The 13,527-nt window shown below is 47.5% G+C and overlaps 1 protein-coding gene across 2 annotated transcripts in view; it reads left to right on the forward strand.

Annotated features, from left to right (window-relative positions):
• Positions 1 to 13,527, forward strand: part of SORL1 (sortilin related receptor 1) — a 173,050-nt gene that overhangs the window by 78,075 nt on the left and 81,448 nt on the right. For both annotated transcript variants that reach the window (XM_047876687.1, XM_047876688.1), the window contains 2 exons: positions 10,251 to 10,429; positions 11,958 to 12,144. In XM_047876687.1, the coding sequence (XP_047732643.1) occupies positions 10,251 to 10,429; positions 11,958 to 12,144 (366 nt within the window). The remainder of the gene's footprint in view (positions 1 to 10,250; positions 10,430 to 11,957; positions 12,145 to 13,527) is intronic.

A 13,527-nucleotide genomic window follows, 5' to 3' on the forward strand; every position in this document is an offset into this window, starting at 1 on the left:
CACTTTTCACATAAGGAAATAATGTGACTTGTCAGTAGTTAGGGCCCAAGCTGGAACTCGAGCATATTTCCGTTAGATAATCATTTCACGTCAATTACACGAACATTTGTTGAACACGTGCAATGAACCAGACGCGGTTCTAGGTACGGAGGATGCAGAGGCGAGTGAGGCATCATTCAGGAGCTGCCTGTGCCCACTGTGGCTCTGTTATGTCTCTGAGCCAGCTACAAAGAGAGGCCAGGGGAAGGACTTGTTTCGAAAGGGAGCTTCCTGATACAAAGCCTTAGGGAAGAAAGCCATCATCAGGAACAACAGGAACTCTCGTAAGAGTTTCAGTAGGGACAGAGGTTGGAACATTGCTTAATGTAAGAGTTAGGTTTTTGTTTTGTCTTGTTTTGATGGTGGTTCTTTTAAATTATTCACATCTGGGGTGCCTGGGTGGCTCAGTCGGTTAAGCGTCTGGCTTCGGCTCGGGTCACGATCTCACGGTTCAGGGGGTTTGAGCCCCGCGTCGGGCTCTGTGCTGACAGCTCAAAGCCTGGAGCCTGCTTCGGATTCTGTGTCTCCCTCTCTCTCTGCCCCTTCCCCGCTTGCGCTCTGTCTCTCTCTCCCTCTCTCTCTCTCAAATATAAATATACATTAAAAAAATTTAAACTATTCACGTCTTTCTTTCCCTGATTAGCACAGATAACTAAGAGTTGGCCATTACTTGTTCAGCTTCTGCCTGGACTCTCCTCTGAGGCTGTTACCTTTGTTATTGTTAATTGAAACTGAGAGCGAGAAGTGGAACCCTGTATTTTTTGCTCTTGTGTCTGCATGTCTGAAATGAGTAAATAAGAACCCCTTCTGGGGATTCAGCTTCATTCGATCAGCACGTTGTCACCGTGAACCTGCTCAGGGGATGCACGGTTTTCTTGTGTATAATCGGTGTGTTTTTCAGAGAAGGGGCTGCTGTGTTCTTCCACTCTGATAAAACAAAACAAAACAAAACAAAAACCCAAACACAGGTTTGTTGACTTGATCATGAAGGACAAGATCATTTTCCATTTCTTCTAGGCAGGTTTACCTGCCAGCAAAAGGCTATTCTTGGTAGTTTACTAATAATATTTTGGACTCGCCCAAAAGCGTCTTTCCTCACAGGAGATTTTTTTTTTAATTTTTTTTTAACGTTTATTTACTTTTGAGACAGAGAGAGACAGAGCATGAACGGGGGAGGGTCAGAGAGAAAGAGGGAGACACAGAATCCGAAGCAGGCTCCAGGCTCTGAGCTGTCAGCACAGAGCCCGACGCGGGGCTCGAACTCACGGACCGTGAGATCATGACCTGAGCCGAAGTCGGAAGCTTAACCGACTGAGCCACCCAGGCGCCCCTCTCCTAGGAGATTTTTGATTGAATAGGGCTTTCCTCCCGGAGCCCCGAAAAGACAGTGCAAAGATTACATCCGGCAGTGCAGCTGTCTTTTCTGGATCTGAGTTCTGGAAGCAGCCCCTTGGTTCCAGAATGTGGGAGATGGCAGTTAGCCTGTACGCTTGTGGCAGCATTAATGGGGGTTACAGAGAGAGCCATCCCTACCTGCTTCATTTTAACCCTCACGTGGTCTCTTCGGCCTTTGGGTTATAGTGAAGCCGGTGTTATCACCTGTTAATTGTTAAGAAACTGACTGATGGGGTTCAAAAAATACAGTGCAGTTCATTGACTTTCCTTTAGCAAATGTTAATTAACGCCCCTTCTGTGTGCCAAGAAAGGTGCCAGCTGCCAGGGGCGGGAAAGTGAGGAGGAGGGCTCGTTTCTGACAAAGGGCAGTCTGCTCGAAGATGCTCACAACATCAGGTCATGAAAATAGAGTACGGGGGCGCCTGGGTGGCGCAGTCGGTTAAGCGTCCGACTTCAGCCAGGTCACGATCTCGAGGTCCGGGAGTTCGAGCCCCGCGTCGGGCTCTGGGCTGACGGCTCAGAGCCTGGAGCCTGTTTCCGATTCTGTGTCTCCCTCTCTCTCTGCCCCTCCCCCGTTCATGCTCTGTCTCTCTCTGTCCCAAAAATAAATAAACGTTGAAAAAAAAAATTAAAAAAAAAAAAGAAAATAGAGTACGGGGTAAGGTAGAAGGGGCACACGGTGCTGTGGGAACACAGAATGGGGGCCAGGGAGAAGGAAGGAGGAGGAAGAGGAAGCTTGAGCGAGGTTGGTGTGCCATTTCAGGGTTAGAAAGACCTTGGCCAGAGAAGGTCCGGCATGAACCAGGGTGGAAGGTGTAAGCTCGAGGAGTAATAGAATGCAGACTGCAGGGAGGGGGCCGTGAGACATGGGGATTGAGGTCGGTGTAGGTAGGGGCTGGGGGCCGCGGGACCTCCATGCCTCCCCGGAGAGATCAGACTTGCCTTTCAAAGTCGGGGGTCCTAAAAACGCCTAGAGGGTTCTCAGTAGGGGAATGACAGGGCTAGATTCACGTTATGGAAAAGATGGCTCTGGCCAGCTGAGGAGGATGAACGTTAAAGAAGCAAGAGTGGACGTGAGAGAGGGAGCTGGTGGGGGGACAGAGCATTTTGGGGGACAACGTCTGCAGGACTGCTTTTGACTAGGATGACGGGGGACGCTGATCAGACCCTTCGTAGAGGCGCAGGGGAAAGTGAGGGGAGCAGGCCCTGAAGGGCCATCAGAGGAATGTGGGTTTGGACACGGTGGGCTGAATTGCTCTGGGCTGTCCAAGGGGAGATGTCCAGCAGGAATCTGGACGTAGTCCGTCATCTGGGTTGGCCTCCCGCCAGCGCTTGAAAGCATTTTTATGGAAGTCCACCAGTCTTTCCTTGAATAGTTTGAGTCACGGGAAATTTACCAGATCACGAGGGGCTTCCATTTCACTTTGGGACAGTTTGTTCATGTCTCCATTCGCTCACCATTTTTATCCATTTATTCCTTTACGAATGGAGGTTCTCAGGTCGGAGAGAGCCCCAATTCTCCTCTCTCCGGTTTCTAGCGAGTAGGCTTAGTTCTGCCCCCAGGAGACGCACACAGAGGCCCTTTCCTCCTTCCCCTGAACACCTTTCAGGATCTGAGGCCCCTCCCTGTCCTCCTGTGTGTCTCCCATTCCGTGGCAGATGGCTCCGGTTCCCGTCCTCTGATGCTGTGGGATCCCGACCCTTCGCCCTCCGGGTCTCCTTTAGCCCACCTCACGATGTCAGTGCTTTCAAATGTGGGGCCCAGATCTGAGCCCAACATGCAGGGATGAACACCAACGCAGCTCTGGACACCCAGTTTCTGCCAGTGAGAACCCAAGACTCTTTTTACACTTCTGACCGCCTCCCTACCTTTCTAGCTTCTACTAAATCATCTTGTAGAAACTGAGATATCAATTTACACGCCATGAGATGCTCAGATTGTAAATCCACCGTTTAGTCAGTGCTGGAGGATGCCTCGTCAAGATGCAGAAAATTTCCATCACCCCAGAAAATCCCTCTGTGCCCCTTCCTCCAATCCACCGCCCCACCCCAGCTAGAGGCAACTGATGGTCCGATTATATTTTTATCACTGTAGGTTACTTCTGCCGCTAGCAGAATTTCCTGTGTTTCTTATCTGGCTTCTGCTATTCAGCATCATATTTTTGAGATCCTATCTGTGCTGTGATCTCTATCGGTAGGTTAAGTTCAGTTTCACCGTGAAACCTAGAGATCTTTTTTTTTTTCTTACGGATTTTATTAAAGGCATGATTTTCTTTTTCTTTTTTTCTTTTAATTTTTTTATTTGAGTATAGTTGACCTACGATGTTACATTAGTTTCAGGTGTACAACGTCGTGATTCAGCATCTCTGTATGTTCTGTGCTCACAAGTGTAGCCACCATCCGTCACTATATGACACTACTGTAATATCATTGACTTGAGACTATATTTAGTAGGAGTACTTTTATTTTATTAAAAAAGTTAAAAAAAATTTTTTTTAACGTTTATTTATTTTTGAGACAGAGAGAGACAGAGCATGAGCGGGGGAGGGGCAGAGAGAGAGGGAGACACAGAATTGGAAGCAGGCTCCAGGCTCTGAGCCATCAGCCCAGAGCCTGATGCGGGGCTCGAACTCACAGATTGAGCCGCAGTCAGACGCTCAACTCACTGAGTCACCCCGATGCCCCAGCAGTAGTAGTGGTATCTTTAAAGTTTATTCACTTTGAGAGCGAGAGAGTGAGCATGCGGGCAAGCAGGGGAGGGGCAGAGAGAGAGAGGGAGAAAGAGAGAGAAAATCCGGAGCGGGCTCTGTGCTGTCAGTGCGGAGCCCAAGGTGGGGCCCGGCTCGCACTCACGAGACGTGAGATCTTGATCTGAGCTGGAATCAGGAGTTGGACCCTCAACCGACTGAGCCACCCAGACACCATGAGATTTTATTTTGAATAGGTGCGTGTAGGGTGGAAATGCCACCTTCAGCATTAATGGAAACTCCAGAAGGAAACTAGGGTAGTTAAACATGCAGCATACTTTCCTTTCCCTGCATCTCTGGGAGTACGTAGCTGTCTGTCTCCGCAGACATAACCCAGGATGCCCGTGACTTTCTTTGCTATCGTGTAGGAAAACAGCCTGAGAATGAAGACCACAGAGAGGAAAAATGATCAAGGGGTGGAGAAAACAGACTGAATCCCAGTGACAGCTTTGCCGTACTGAGGGGACTTGTGCCATTGGACTGCTCACATTCATGAAATAATGCATTCTTTTAATTAATTTATTTTACCTCCAAGCCAGTTTGAATGTATTGCAACTTCATGATAAAGGCAGTATAACCCTTCACTAGCTGGGTAACCTCAGCAAATTACTTATCTTATGGAGACTCAGTTTTCTCATCCGTGGAAACGCCTTTGTGTTAAAAATTTTTTTTAACGTTTATTAATTTTTGAGACAGAGAGAGACAGAGCATGAACGGGGGAGGGTCAGAGAGAGAGGGAGACACAGAATCTGAAACAGGCTCCAGGCTCTGAGCTGTCAGCACGGAGCCCGACGCGGGGCTCGAACTCACGGACCGGAAGATCGTGACCTGAGCCGAAGTCGGACGCTTAACCGACGGAGCCACCCAGGCGCCCCTGCTTCACAGTATTTTTAACGTGGTAATTTAAACAAGGTAATTGATGCAAATAATGGAGCGCATTATCTTGACTTAGAGTAGTTTTATTACCACTACTTTTTTTCCTTCCGTATAGTGTTGGTTTCGGGTGTAGAATTTAGGGGTTTATCACTTACGTATAACACCCAGTGCTCATCCCAACAAGTGTCCTCCTTGTGCCCGTCACCCATTTGGCCCATCCCCCACCCACCACCCCTGCAGCAAGCAACCCCTCAATTTGTTCTCTATAGTTGAGTCTCTAATGGTTTGCTTCCCTGTGTTTATCTTACTTTATTTTTCCTTCCCTTCCCCTGTGTTCAGTCTGTTTTGTTTCTTAAACTCCACATAGAAGCGAAATCATATGGTATTTAAGACCAGATTTTCTCCATCTTGGGTCTGAGCAGGTAGGCTTTTGAAACAACATGTGGAACTTTTTTCTCATGTTTGCTTATTCTTTTGATGTAATAAGAAGAGTGTTTTGAATCCTGTTTGGGCATTAATTCCATTATCAGTCCAATTAGCCTTGTAGGCTTTGCACATTTGATGGGTTGACCTTCCATATTGTTATTCATCTCTTTGACTAAAGCAGGGAGCAGTGTGGGAACGAGCGATCTCATTTGGGGTTGGGTTCACACCATATGTTGGCAATCAGCACACCGGGACTTGTTTTCCCAGCGGTGAATTTTATCTAGCTGTGTGGTCCATAGAGATCCTTATGAAAAAAGAACGTTCTCTATCATTGCCCTCTTCTTCAAATCAAGAATTACCTTGAGAAAAGGAAGTGGGATTCGATTGTTGTGTTGTGACTTGGGTGTGAAACCATGTGAGTCCCAGCCCTGACTTCCTTCTTTTCTAAGGTCTCTCAGATCAGCTGTTTCCATTCTTGAAACCATTTTTTAGTTCCTTTTTTTTTTTTAATGTTTATTTATTCTTTGAGAGAGAGACAGAGACAGAGAACGAGTGGGGGAGGGGCAGAGAGAGAGGGAGACACAGAATCTGAAGCAGGCTCCAGGCTCTGAGCTGTCAGCACAGAGCCCGATGCCGGGGTTTGAACTCATGAACCACCAGATCATGGCGTGAGTTGAAGTCGGATGCTCAACCGACTGAGCCACCCAGGCGCCCCCATTTTTATGTTCTTTAGGAAAGTAAAACTATTCTTCCTCCTCTGGGCTTCAAGAATCTCTGTTCTTTGTGATTCTTTTAGAGATTCTTATCTGCCATCGTATTTTGAACTTTTTCTATTCTCTAGAATGTTCTCTCTTTTGTACTCATTTTCTTTTAACGTCCCTGTCTTTTTTTTCCTGCCTTGTCCAGTCTGAAGATCATTCTTGGTAAAGATACAACCAAAATAGAAATTGAGTGGTTCTGCCTTTTTTTTCTTCTTTCTATTGTTACTATTTATACCATTGACCATCAAAAGGATGATCCCTTTCTGGTTCTTTATAGAATTTCTTGCTAATACTTTGTAGAATTTACTAGGCAACCAACCCACCATCCCACTGACTCACGAATCTATCACTAATTGTTATAATTTGAAGCACAATCTTTGACTCATTTTGGGTTTGTTTGCTCACGGTTGCTGCAGATTACTTGCCATCAGAATTATAATGGGAATTAACTAGCAGATAAGTACGCTCTTTAATTTTTTTTTTTGCCTTTGGTTGTACGGCTCTTTTCTTATCGTGAACATGTTTAAAAATCTGAGTTCATCGGGGCGCCTGGGTGGTTTGGTCGGTTAAGCGTCCGACTTCAGCTCAGGTCATGATCTCGCTGTCTGTGAGTTCGAGCCCCGCGTCGGGCTCTGTGTTGACAGCTCAGAGCCTGGAGCCTGTTTCAGACTCTGTGTCTCCCTCTCTCTCTGCTCCTCCCCTGTTCGTGCTCTGTCTCTCTCTGTCTCAAAAATAAATAAACGTTAAAAAAATTAAAAAAAAAAAATCTGAGTTCATCAAGGACCTTTCCGTACAGCCACACATTAATGTCTTGAATATTACCACTTCCCTTATTTAGTGTATCTGTGTTATATTTATATTACAAATTTATTACATTAATTATATTAAATGACCTTCCCATCCTCTTGAGAGTTTTGACCCTGGGATTATGTGTGTATTTTTTTTTTAACATTGAAAAAAAATTTTTTTTAATTTATTTATTTTTGAGAGACAGAGAGAGTTAGAATATGAGCAGGGGAGGGGCAGAGAGAGAAGGATAACCAGAATTCAAAGCAGGCTGCAGGCTCCCAGCTGTCAGCACAGAGCCCGATGCGGGGCTCGAACTCACAAACTGTGAGATCATGACCTGAGCCCAAGTCGGACGCTTAACCTACTGAGCCACGCAGGCACCCCTATGTGTGTATTTTTATCTGAACATTTTGAATCCTCCAGTCCTGAAGGTTAGGGCTCTGATGGTTTTTCCCGACTGTAGGAATACACAGGTGACTTGGTTTGTTTTCTTGTAAGGCTGTTGTCATTTTCACCCCATCAATACATGTTCTTCTTTAGGGGATCAGAACCTGGTCTAGAGTAGATGTCCCCCTAACTGTTGCAGTGGTAACGTGACTTGCTTCTTCCCTGAAACTCGGAAAAAGCACCGCTTTCTTTTTTTTTTTTTTTCATTTTTTATTTTTTTTTTAAACGTTTATTTATTTTTGAGACAGAGAGACAAAGCATGAACGGGGGAGGGTCAGAGAGAGGGAGACACAGAATACGAAACAGGCTCCAGGCTCTGAGCCGTCAGCACGGAGCCCGACGCGGGGCTCAAACTTGCAGACCGCGAGATCATGACCCGAGCCGAAGTCGGACGCTTAACCGACTGAGCCATCCAGGCACCCCAAGCACCGCTTTCTAAATGCGCAGTTTGTTCTCAAATACAAGGCTCTGCTTGGCCATGTATCAGTCTCATCAAAGTGTCATCCCATCAGTCATCTGGGAACCTCTCAAGAAATGGGGTGCTTCATTTCCTAAGGTTATCGGGGGTTCAAGGAGCTCCTAATTAGAATTACGGGGCAGTGTGCAAATGGATGGACCTCCAACATTATCCCTGATAGCTCTCATCCTGTCTGGATAATAGGCCAGCTTTTCCCATTCATTTTCCTTTAAAAGTGATACTCAGCCGTTAGCTCATCACACTGGTGCAAGGAGAGTGAATGAGTTAACTTATCCCTATATCTGCTTCAAAATCGGCTTCAACCAAACGCAGTTCAACCAGATGAGGATTTCTCCTCTTTGGAAGATCCGTAGGGGAGTCACTTGGTCCTCGTTGACCTTCTTTATTTATGTTGCCTTGTACACCGCTCCCCACCTCCCATTTAACCCGTGGCCTCTTGCAGAAGTACCCATTGTCGTCATCTCGATTTGGGAGAGAGTGTTTGGATTGTATGATGTTGTGAAAAGATTTGTGTCAAGCATTCTTTGAGGAAGAAAAACTAAAATCTCAAAAATGCAGGAAACGTGAAAGAAAGAGAAATTTTGCACGTAGGATTTAAGAGAGAAGCGAGAGCTGACACTGAAGAGAGCTCTAACTGAGTGGTTTCTCATGTTGAGCATCTTGGCCAGCTTCCTGGGAGGCAAAGCAAGTGTTAGGTATTCCCCATCTCCCTCTGCGCCTCCCCTCCCCCTCAATACAAAAGATCATGAAAAATCAACACAGTTATGTCAGCGCTGCCTATTTCTTTAAAGAGCTTGCTTTCTCGTTCTGCTGTAGCAAGAACAAGTCCTCCTTGGAGACTTTTCTCTGGACATATTTTTCCTCCGCCTTAAAAATCTGTCAGACCGCGGGAAAAGGCGGAAGAATTGTATAAAGGACACCCACAGAAGTTTGCCCAGAATCACCAGTTGCTAACATTTGCCAGTTCGCTTTACTTCTGTCATCTGTTCATCCTACCTGCCTGTCTGTCTATGTGTTTATCCTTTTGTCATTTGTGGGTTTTTAAAAAAAAAATATTTATTTTGAGAGAGAGAGCATGAACATGAGCGGGGTAGGGGCAGAGTAAATCCCAAGCAGACTCCATGCTGTCAGTGCAGAGCCTGATGCGGGGCTCAGACTCACAAACTGTGAGATCATGACCTGGGCTGAAATCAAGAGTTGGATGCTTAACCTACCGAGCCACCCAGGTGCCCCTTGCTGAGCCATTTGAAAGAAAGTGGTACCCATCGTGCCCCTTCACAGCTAAATATTTAAAACATGTATCACTGATACGTACGGGTATTTTCCTATGCACTCAGAATGCCATTCTCACGTCTAAGGAAATTCACATGAGCTCAGTGTCCCTTACACACTGTATTTATATTTTCTCAGTTGTCCCAAGCTGCTTACAGCTGCCTTCCCCCACCGGTCTGGGATGCAGTCAAGGTTTACACATTGCGTGTGGTCCTTAACACCTCTTTAGTCTCTTTGTAACAAGCCTTCCGCCTTTCCTGGTTGGTTTGTTAAGTTTTTCACGGCCTCAGTTTTGTGTTGGAGGAATCCCGACCAGTGGCCATGGAGACCGTCCCACGTTCTGGATTTGTCCGGTTGTACGGAACGGCACATAGATGATATTCTCAACGCTTTATCCGGGAGGCACGTGACGTCAGGTTGTCCCATTGTTAGTGATGCTAACTTTGGTGACAGTTGTGACTCTTAATCCACTGTAAGATTGCATTTCCCCATTTGCAGTGAATGATTCATCTGTGGGTTGATGCGAACACCGTGGTCCCCACGTGAACCATGTGGTTGTAGCATTCAGTGGTCTTCTTTGCCTGACTCGGTCATTACAGTGCGGGTTATGGGATGGTCGTTTTTCTCATGCTGTCATTGTTTTCAATATGCATCGGGTAGCATTGTAACATAAGAAAAACATCTTCCTGCTTCCCTTTTCTCTTTCAGCATCATTCGGAGACCCCTGTCGTATTTCTATTGGGTATATAATCTGTTACCGTCATTTTTCTGTTTTTATGTTCAGATTTTCCCAAATTGGCCAGTTGGAGCTCCATCAGGCTGGCTGCCGTGTCCGTTTGCACTGACTCCGTTAGTCTCTTAGCACATCCTTATTTTCTGGCACAGCCTTGAAGGTTCCCTGCTCCGGCTGTTCCTCCAGAGAGTCCTGGCTCTTATCACTAGTGAATGTTACCTGGAAACCAAGCCCTTGCCCTAGAGACTTTAACTGTAAGTAAGAATCCTCTTACTCGTCCTTGGCAGATACAGTACCAACGAAGGGGAGACCTGGAAAACGTTCATCTTCTCCGAGAGCCCAGTGTTTGTGTACGGGCTCCTCACGGAACCCGGCGAGAAGAGCACTGTCTTCACCATCTTTGGCTCCAACAAGGAGAATGTCCACAGCTGGCTGATCCTGCAGGTCAATGCCACGGGTGCCTTGGGTAAGCCGCTGCCTCCTCGGCCCTCTTCATGGAGATATTTGTTGACCAGGGCATCGGCTTCGACACTCTGTACTCGAGAGAGTCTGTAGCCGTTGAAGGAGACGGACACGTATGCAGTAAGCGGTTGGGAAATACAGAGGTAGTTACTCAGACAGTTCTTAGTAGGAGCAGGTGTTATGTCTTGTATCCTCACTTCCTGTCTAGTCGCTGGCGCATAGTAGGTCTGCGTGTGTGTGCGTTGAACAGGTGAGTGAATGAAAAACATCCCTTCACGTCAGCAGTTCTGCTTTGACAGACTCAGCGGGTGACTCCCGTGTGAATGGCAGTGTGCCCCGTGATGCAGGGACCTCTCAGCCGTCTAGGATCTCATCTGCCGTCTGCTAGTGTAGGCACAGGATGTGTAAGTAAGCAGGGAGAAGTGTAATCCAGAGTCTTTCTTCCTCGCCCGTTCCCTCTGCAGCCCTAGTCTTTCCTCCCCCTTCTGCCTCAGCCGACATCATTCCAACTATCTGGAACATCCCCTTTGCTACCCATTCCATTTCTCCTAGTCGAGATCCTTTTCACGTCTCAGGATCCAATGCACTTGGCCGCTAATATCCCAGCCAGAGGGCCCCCCTGCCCCCCGCCTCTCGTCCGTGTCCAGAACATAAGCCCACCCCTCACGCCATGAATTAAAACTTGTGTCTGTCACCCTGTTTATATCATTCCCCATCGACTAGATTACAAGGGTCTTAGAAAGAAGAACCTGTCTTGTGCATTCTGTATTTTCCGCCCACTGAACAGCCGGGGAGAGCCTTGCAGCCAGGGATTAATAAGTAGTTCCTGATTTGAATGGCATTGAGTTGACGGCTGTTCATCAGTTTCAGGCAGCATGCAATCTGACACATCTATAAAAAAGACGCAGAGTACCAGTATAGACGTAGGTATACTTTGGAATTCCCATAGAAGCCACTCTGCTTAAATTCCAAGTGAGTACGGGTGGATGGAGTGACCGTCCAGGTTGTCTTACCATTTCTCAGCCCCTCCTTCCGTGAATCTTCCACGAACTTTCTTCCAAGCAGTGACAGCGGACTCTGTTGCTCTCGGGCCATTCCTTCCAGGTGTGTCCACCCTACGCCCCCCCTGCCCCCAAAAGCAGGCAGGAGACAACACCCCTGGGTGACACCATCTACCAACGATTCGGCGTAACTCCCTGGGGGATAGGCACCTCTGATACCCATTTCTAGAAGGCACTGCAGAATCTGCTAAAATATTTCAGAAGTTTAGAGGGTGCCAAAGGTGGCTTGCTTCTTCCCAGATTTCTCAGACGAACGTCTGTGTTTCAGGCGGTACCATTTTCATTTGCCTGGGTGCCTCCTGGCATCAGAGCAAGGTGATCAGAGGCTTGGGACAGTTCCCGAGGTCTGCGTGCCCGCTGAGAAGCACTGGGATGAGCCGGACGTGGGTGGCGGGGCTGAGGGGCGGGGAGGACAGGAAGGCCCATGTGGGTGTCCCTCGGACGCTTCATGCCGCGTTTCCTTTTCCTCAGGGGTTCCCTGCACGGAGAATGACTACAAGCTGTGGTCACCGTCTGATGAGCGGGGCAGCGAGTGTTTGCTGGGACACAAGACTGTGTTCAAACGGAGGACTCCCCACGCGACGTGCTTTAACGGAGAGGACTTTGACCGGCCCGTCGTCGTGTCCAACTGCTCTTGCACCCGAGAGGACTATGAATGGTGGGTTCTTCCTGGATGCCTGGGGACTGGGTTGTGTCTTCCTCAGCAGTGCTACATACAGACTAGGGCATGGTCCCTTCCCCTGAGGGAAAGAAGGCAATCATAGGAAATATGTATTTCCTTTTTTTTTTTAATTTTTTTTTTGGGGGCGCCTGAATGGCTCAGTCGGTTGAGTGTCCGACTTTGGCTCAGGTCATGATCTTGCAGTTCGTGGGTTCAAGCCCCGCGTCTGGCTCTGTTCTGTGCTGACAGCTCAGAGCCTGGAGCCTGCTTCAGATTCTATGTCTCCCTCCCTCTCTGCCCCTCCCACTCACACTCTGTCTCTCTCTCTCAAAAATAAAGATTAAAAAAAAAATTTTTTTTTTAATGTTTATTTATTTTTGAGAGAGAGAGAGAGAGAGAGAGAGAGAGAGAGCAAGCAGAGAGAGAGAGGGAGACACAGAATCCAAAGCAGGCTCCAGGCTCTGAGCTGTCAGCACAGAGCCCGATGCAGCGCTCGAACCGACGAATGGTGAGATCATGACCTGAGCCGACGTCGGACGCTTAACTGAATGAACCACCCAGGCGCCCCAGAAGTAAAGATTTCTTAAGAATTTTTGATGTGCCAAGAATGGTGCTAGGCACTTTTTATATAGGTTATTCCATTTAATTCTCATAGCTACGAAATGTGGGAGAGGAGTTACATCCTAGGGAAGCTGCCATAGTTTATTTAGGAATGGATCACTCTGGGATTTATTTCTAGGAGGGCGGCTTCCAAAGGGAACACACTGAAGGTTCCTGTGTAAGAAACTCCTTTTCCTTAGAAGCCCTATCCTGTAGGGAGTGTGCTTTTTTTTTTTTTTTTTAATTTTTTTTTTTTAACGTTTATTTATTTTTGAGACAGAGAGAGACAGAGCACGAACGGGGGAGGGGCAGAGAGAGAGGGAGACACAGAATCGGAAGCAGGCTCCAGGCTCCGAGCTGTCAGCACAGAGCCTGACGCGGGGCTCGAACTCACAGACCGCGAGATCATGACCTGAGCTGAAGTCGGACGCCTAACCGACTGAGCCACCCGGGCGCCCCTGGGAGTGTGCTTCTTTATCTGCAGTGAGGGAATGTCAGTGCATATATATTTGTATATTCATCAGTCCTGGAGCAAAGTACCCAAGGCAGGGCTGAGAATGGTGACAGCGGAAGAAATGACAGGCCCACAGATAACTGTGGCCAGGGAGGGAAAGCCGCACGTACCTTGGAAGGGGTGCTTTTATTGTGATTGTTGGCAGGAAGGAGGAGACTGATTTGGGGCTTGGAAATCAGGAAGTTCCTGGAGGAGGCACTGTTAGAGACGAGAACGCCTGGATTTGTGGACGGGAGCATTCTGAGAAGATGTGGCAGCACTGGGGA

Source organism: Prionailurus viverrinus, chromosome D1 (genome assembly GCF_022837055.1).
Source record: "Prionailurus viverrinus isolate Anna chromosome D1, UM_Priviv_1.0, whole genome shotgun sequence".
Taxonomy (NCBI): domain Eukaryota; kingdom Metazoa; phylum Chordata; class Mammalia; order Carnivora; family Felidae; genus Prionailurus; species Prionailurus viverrinus.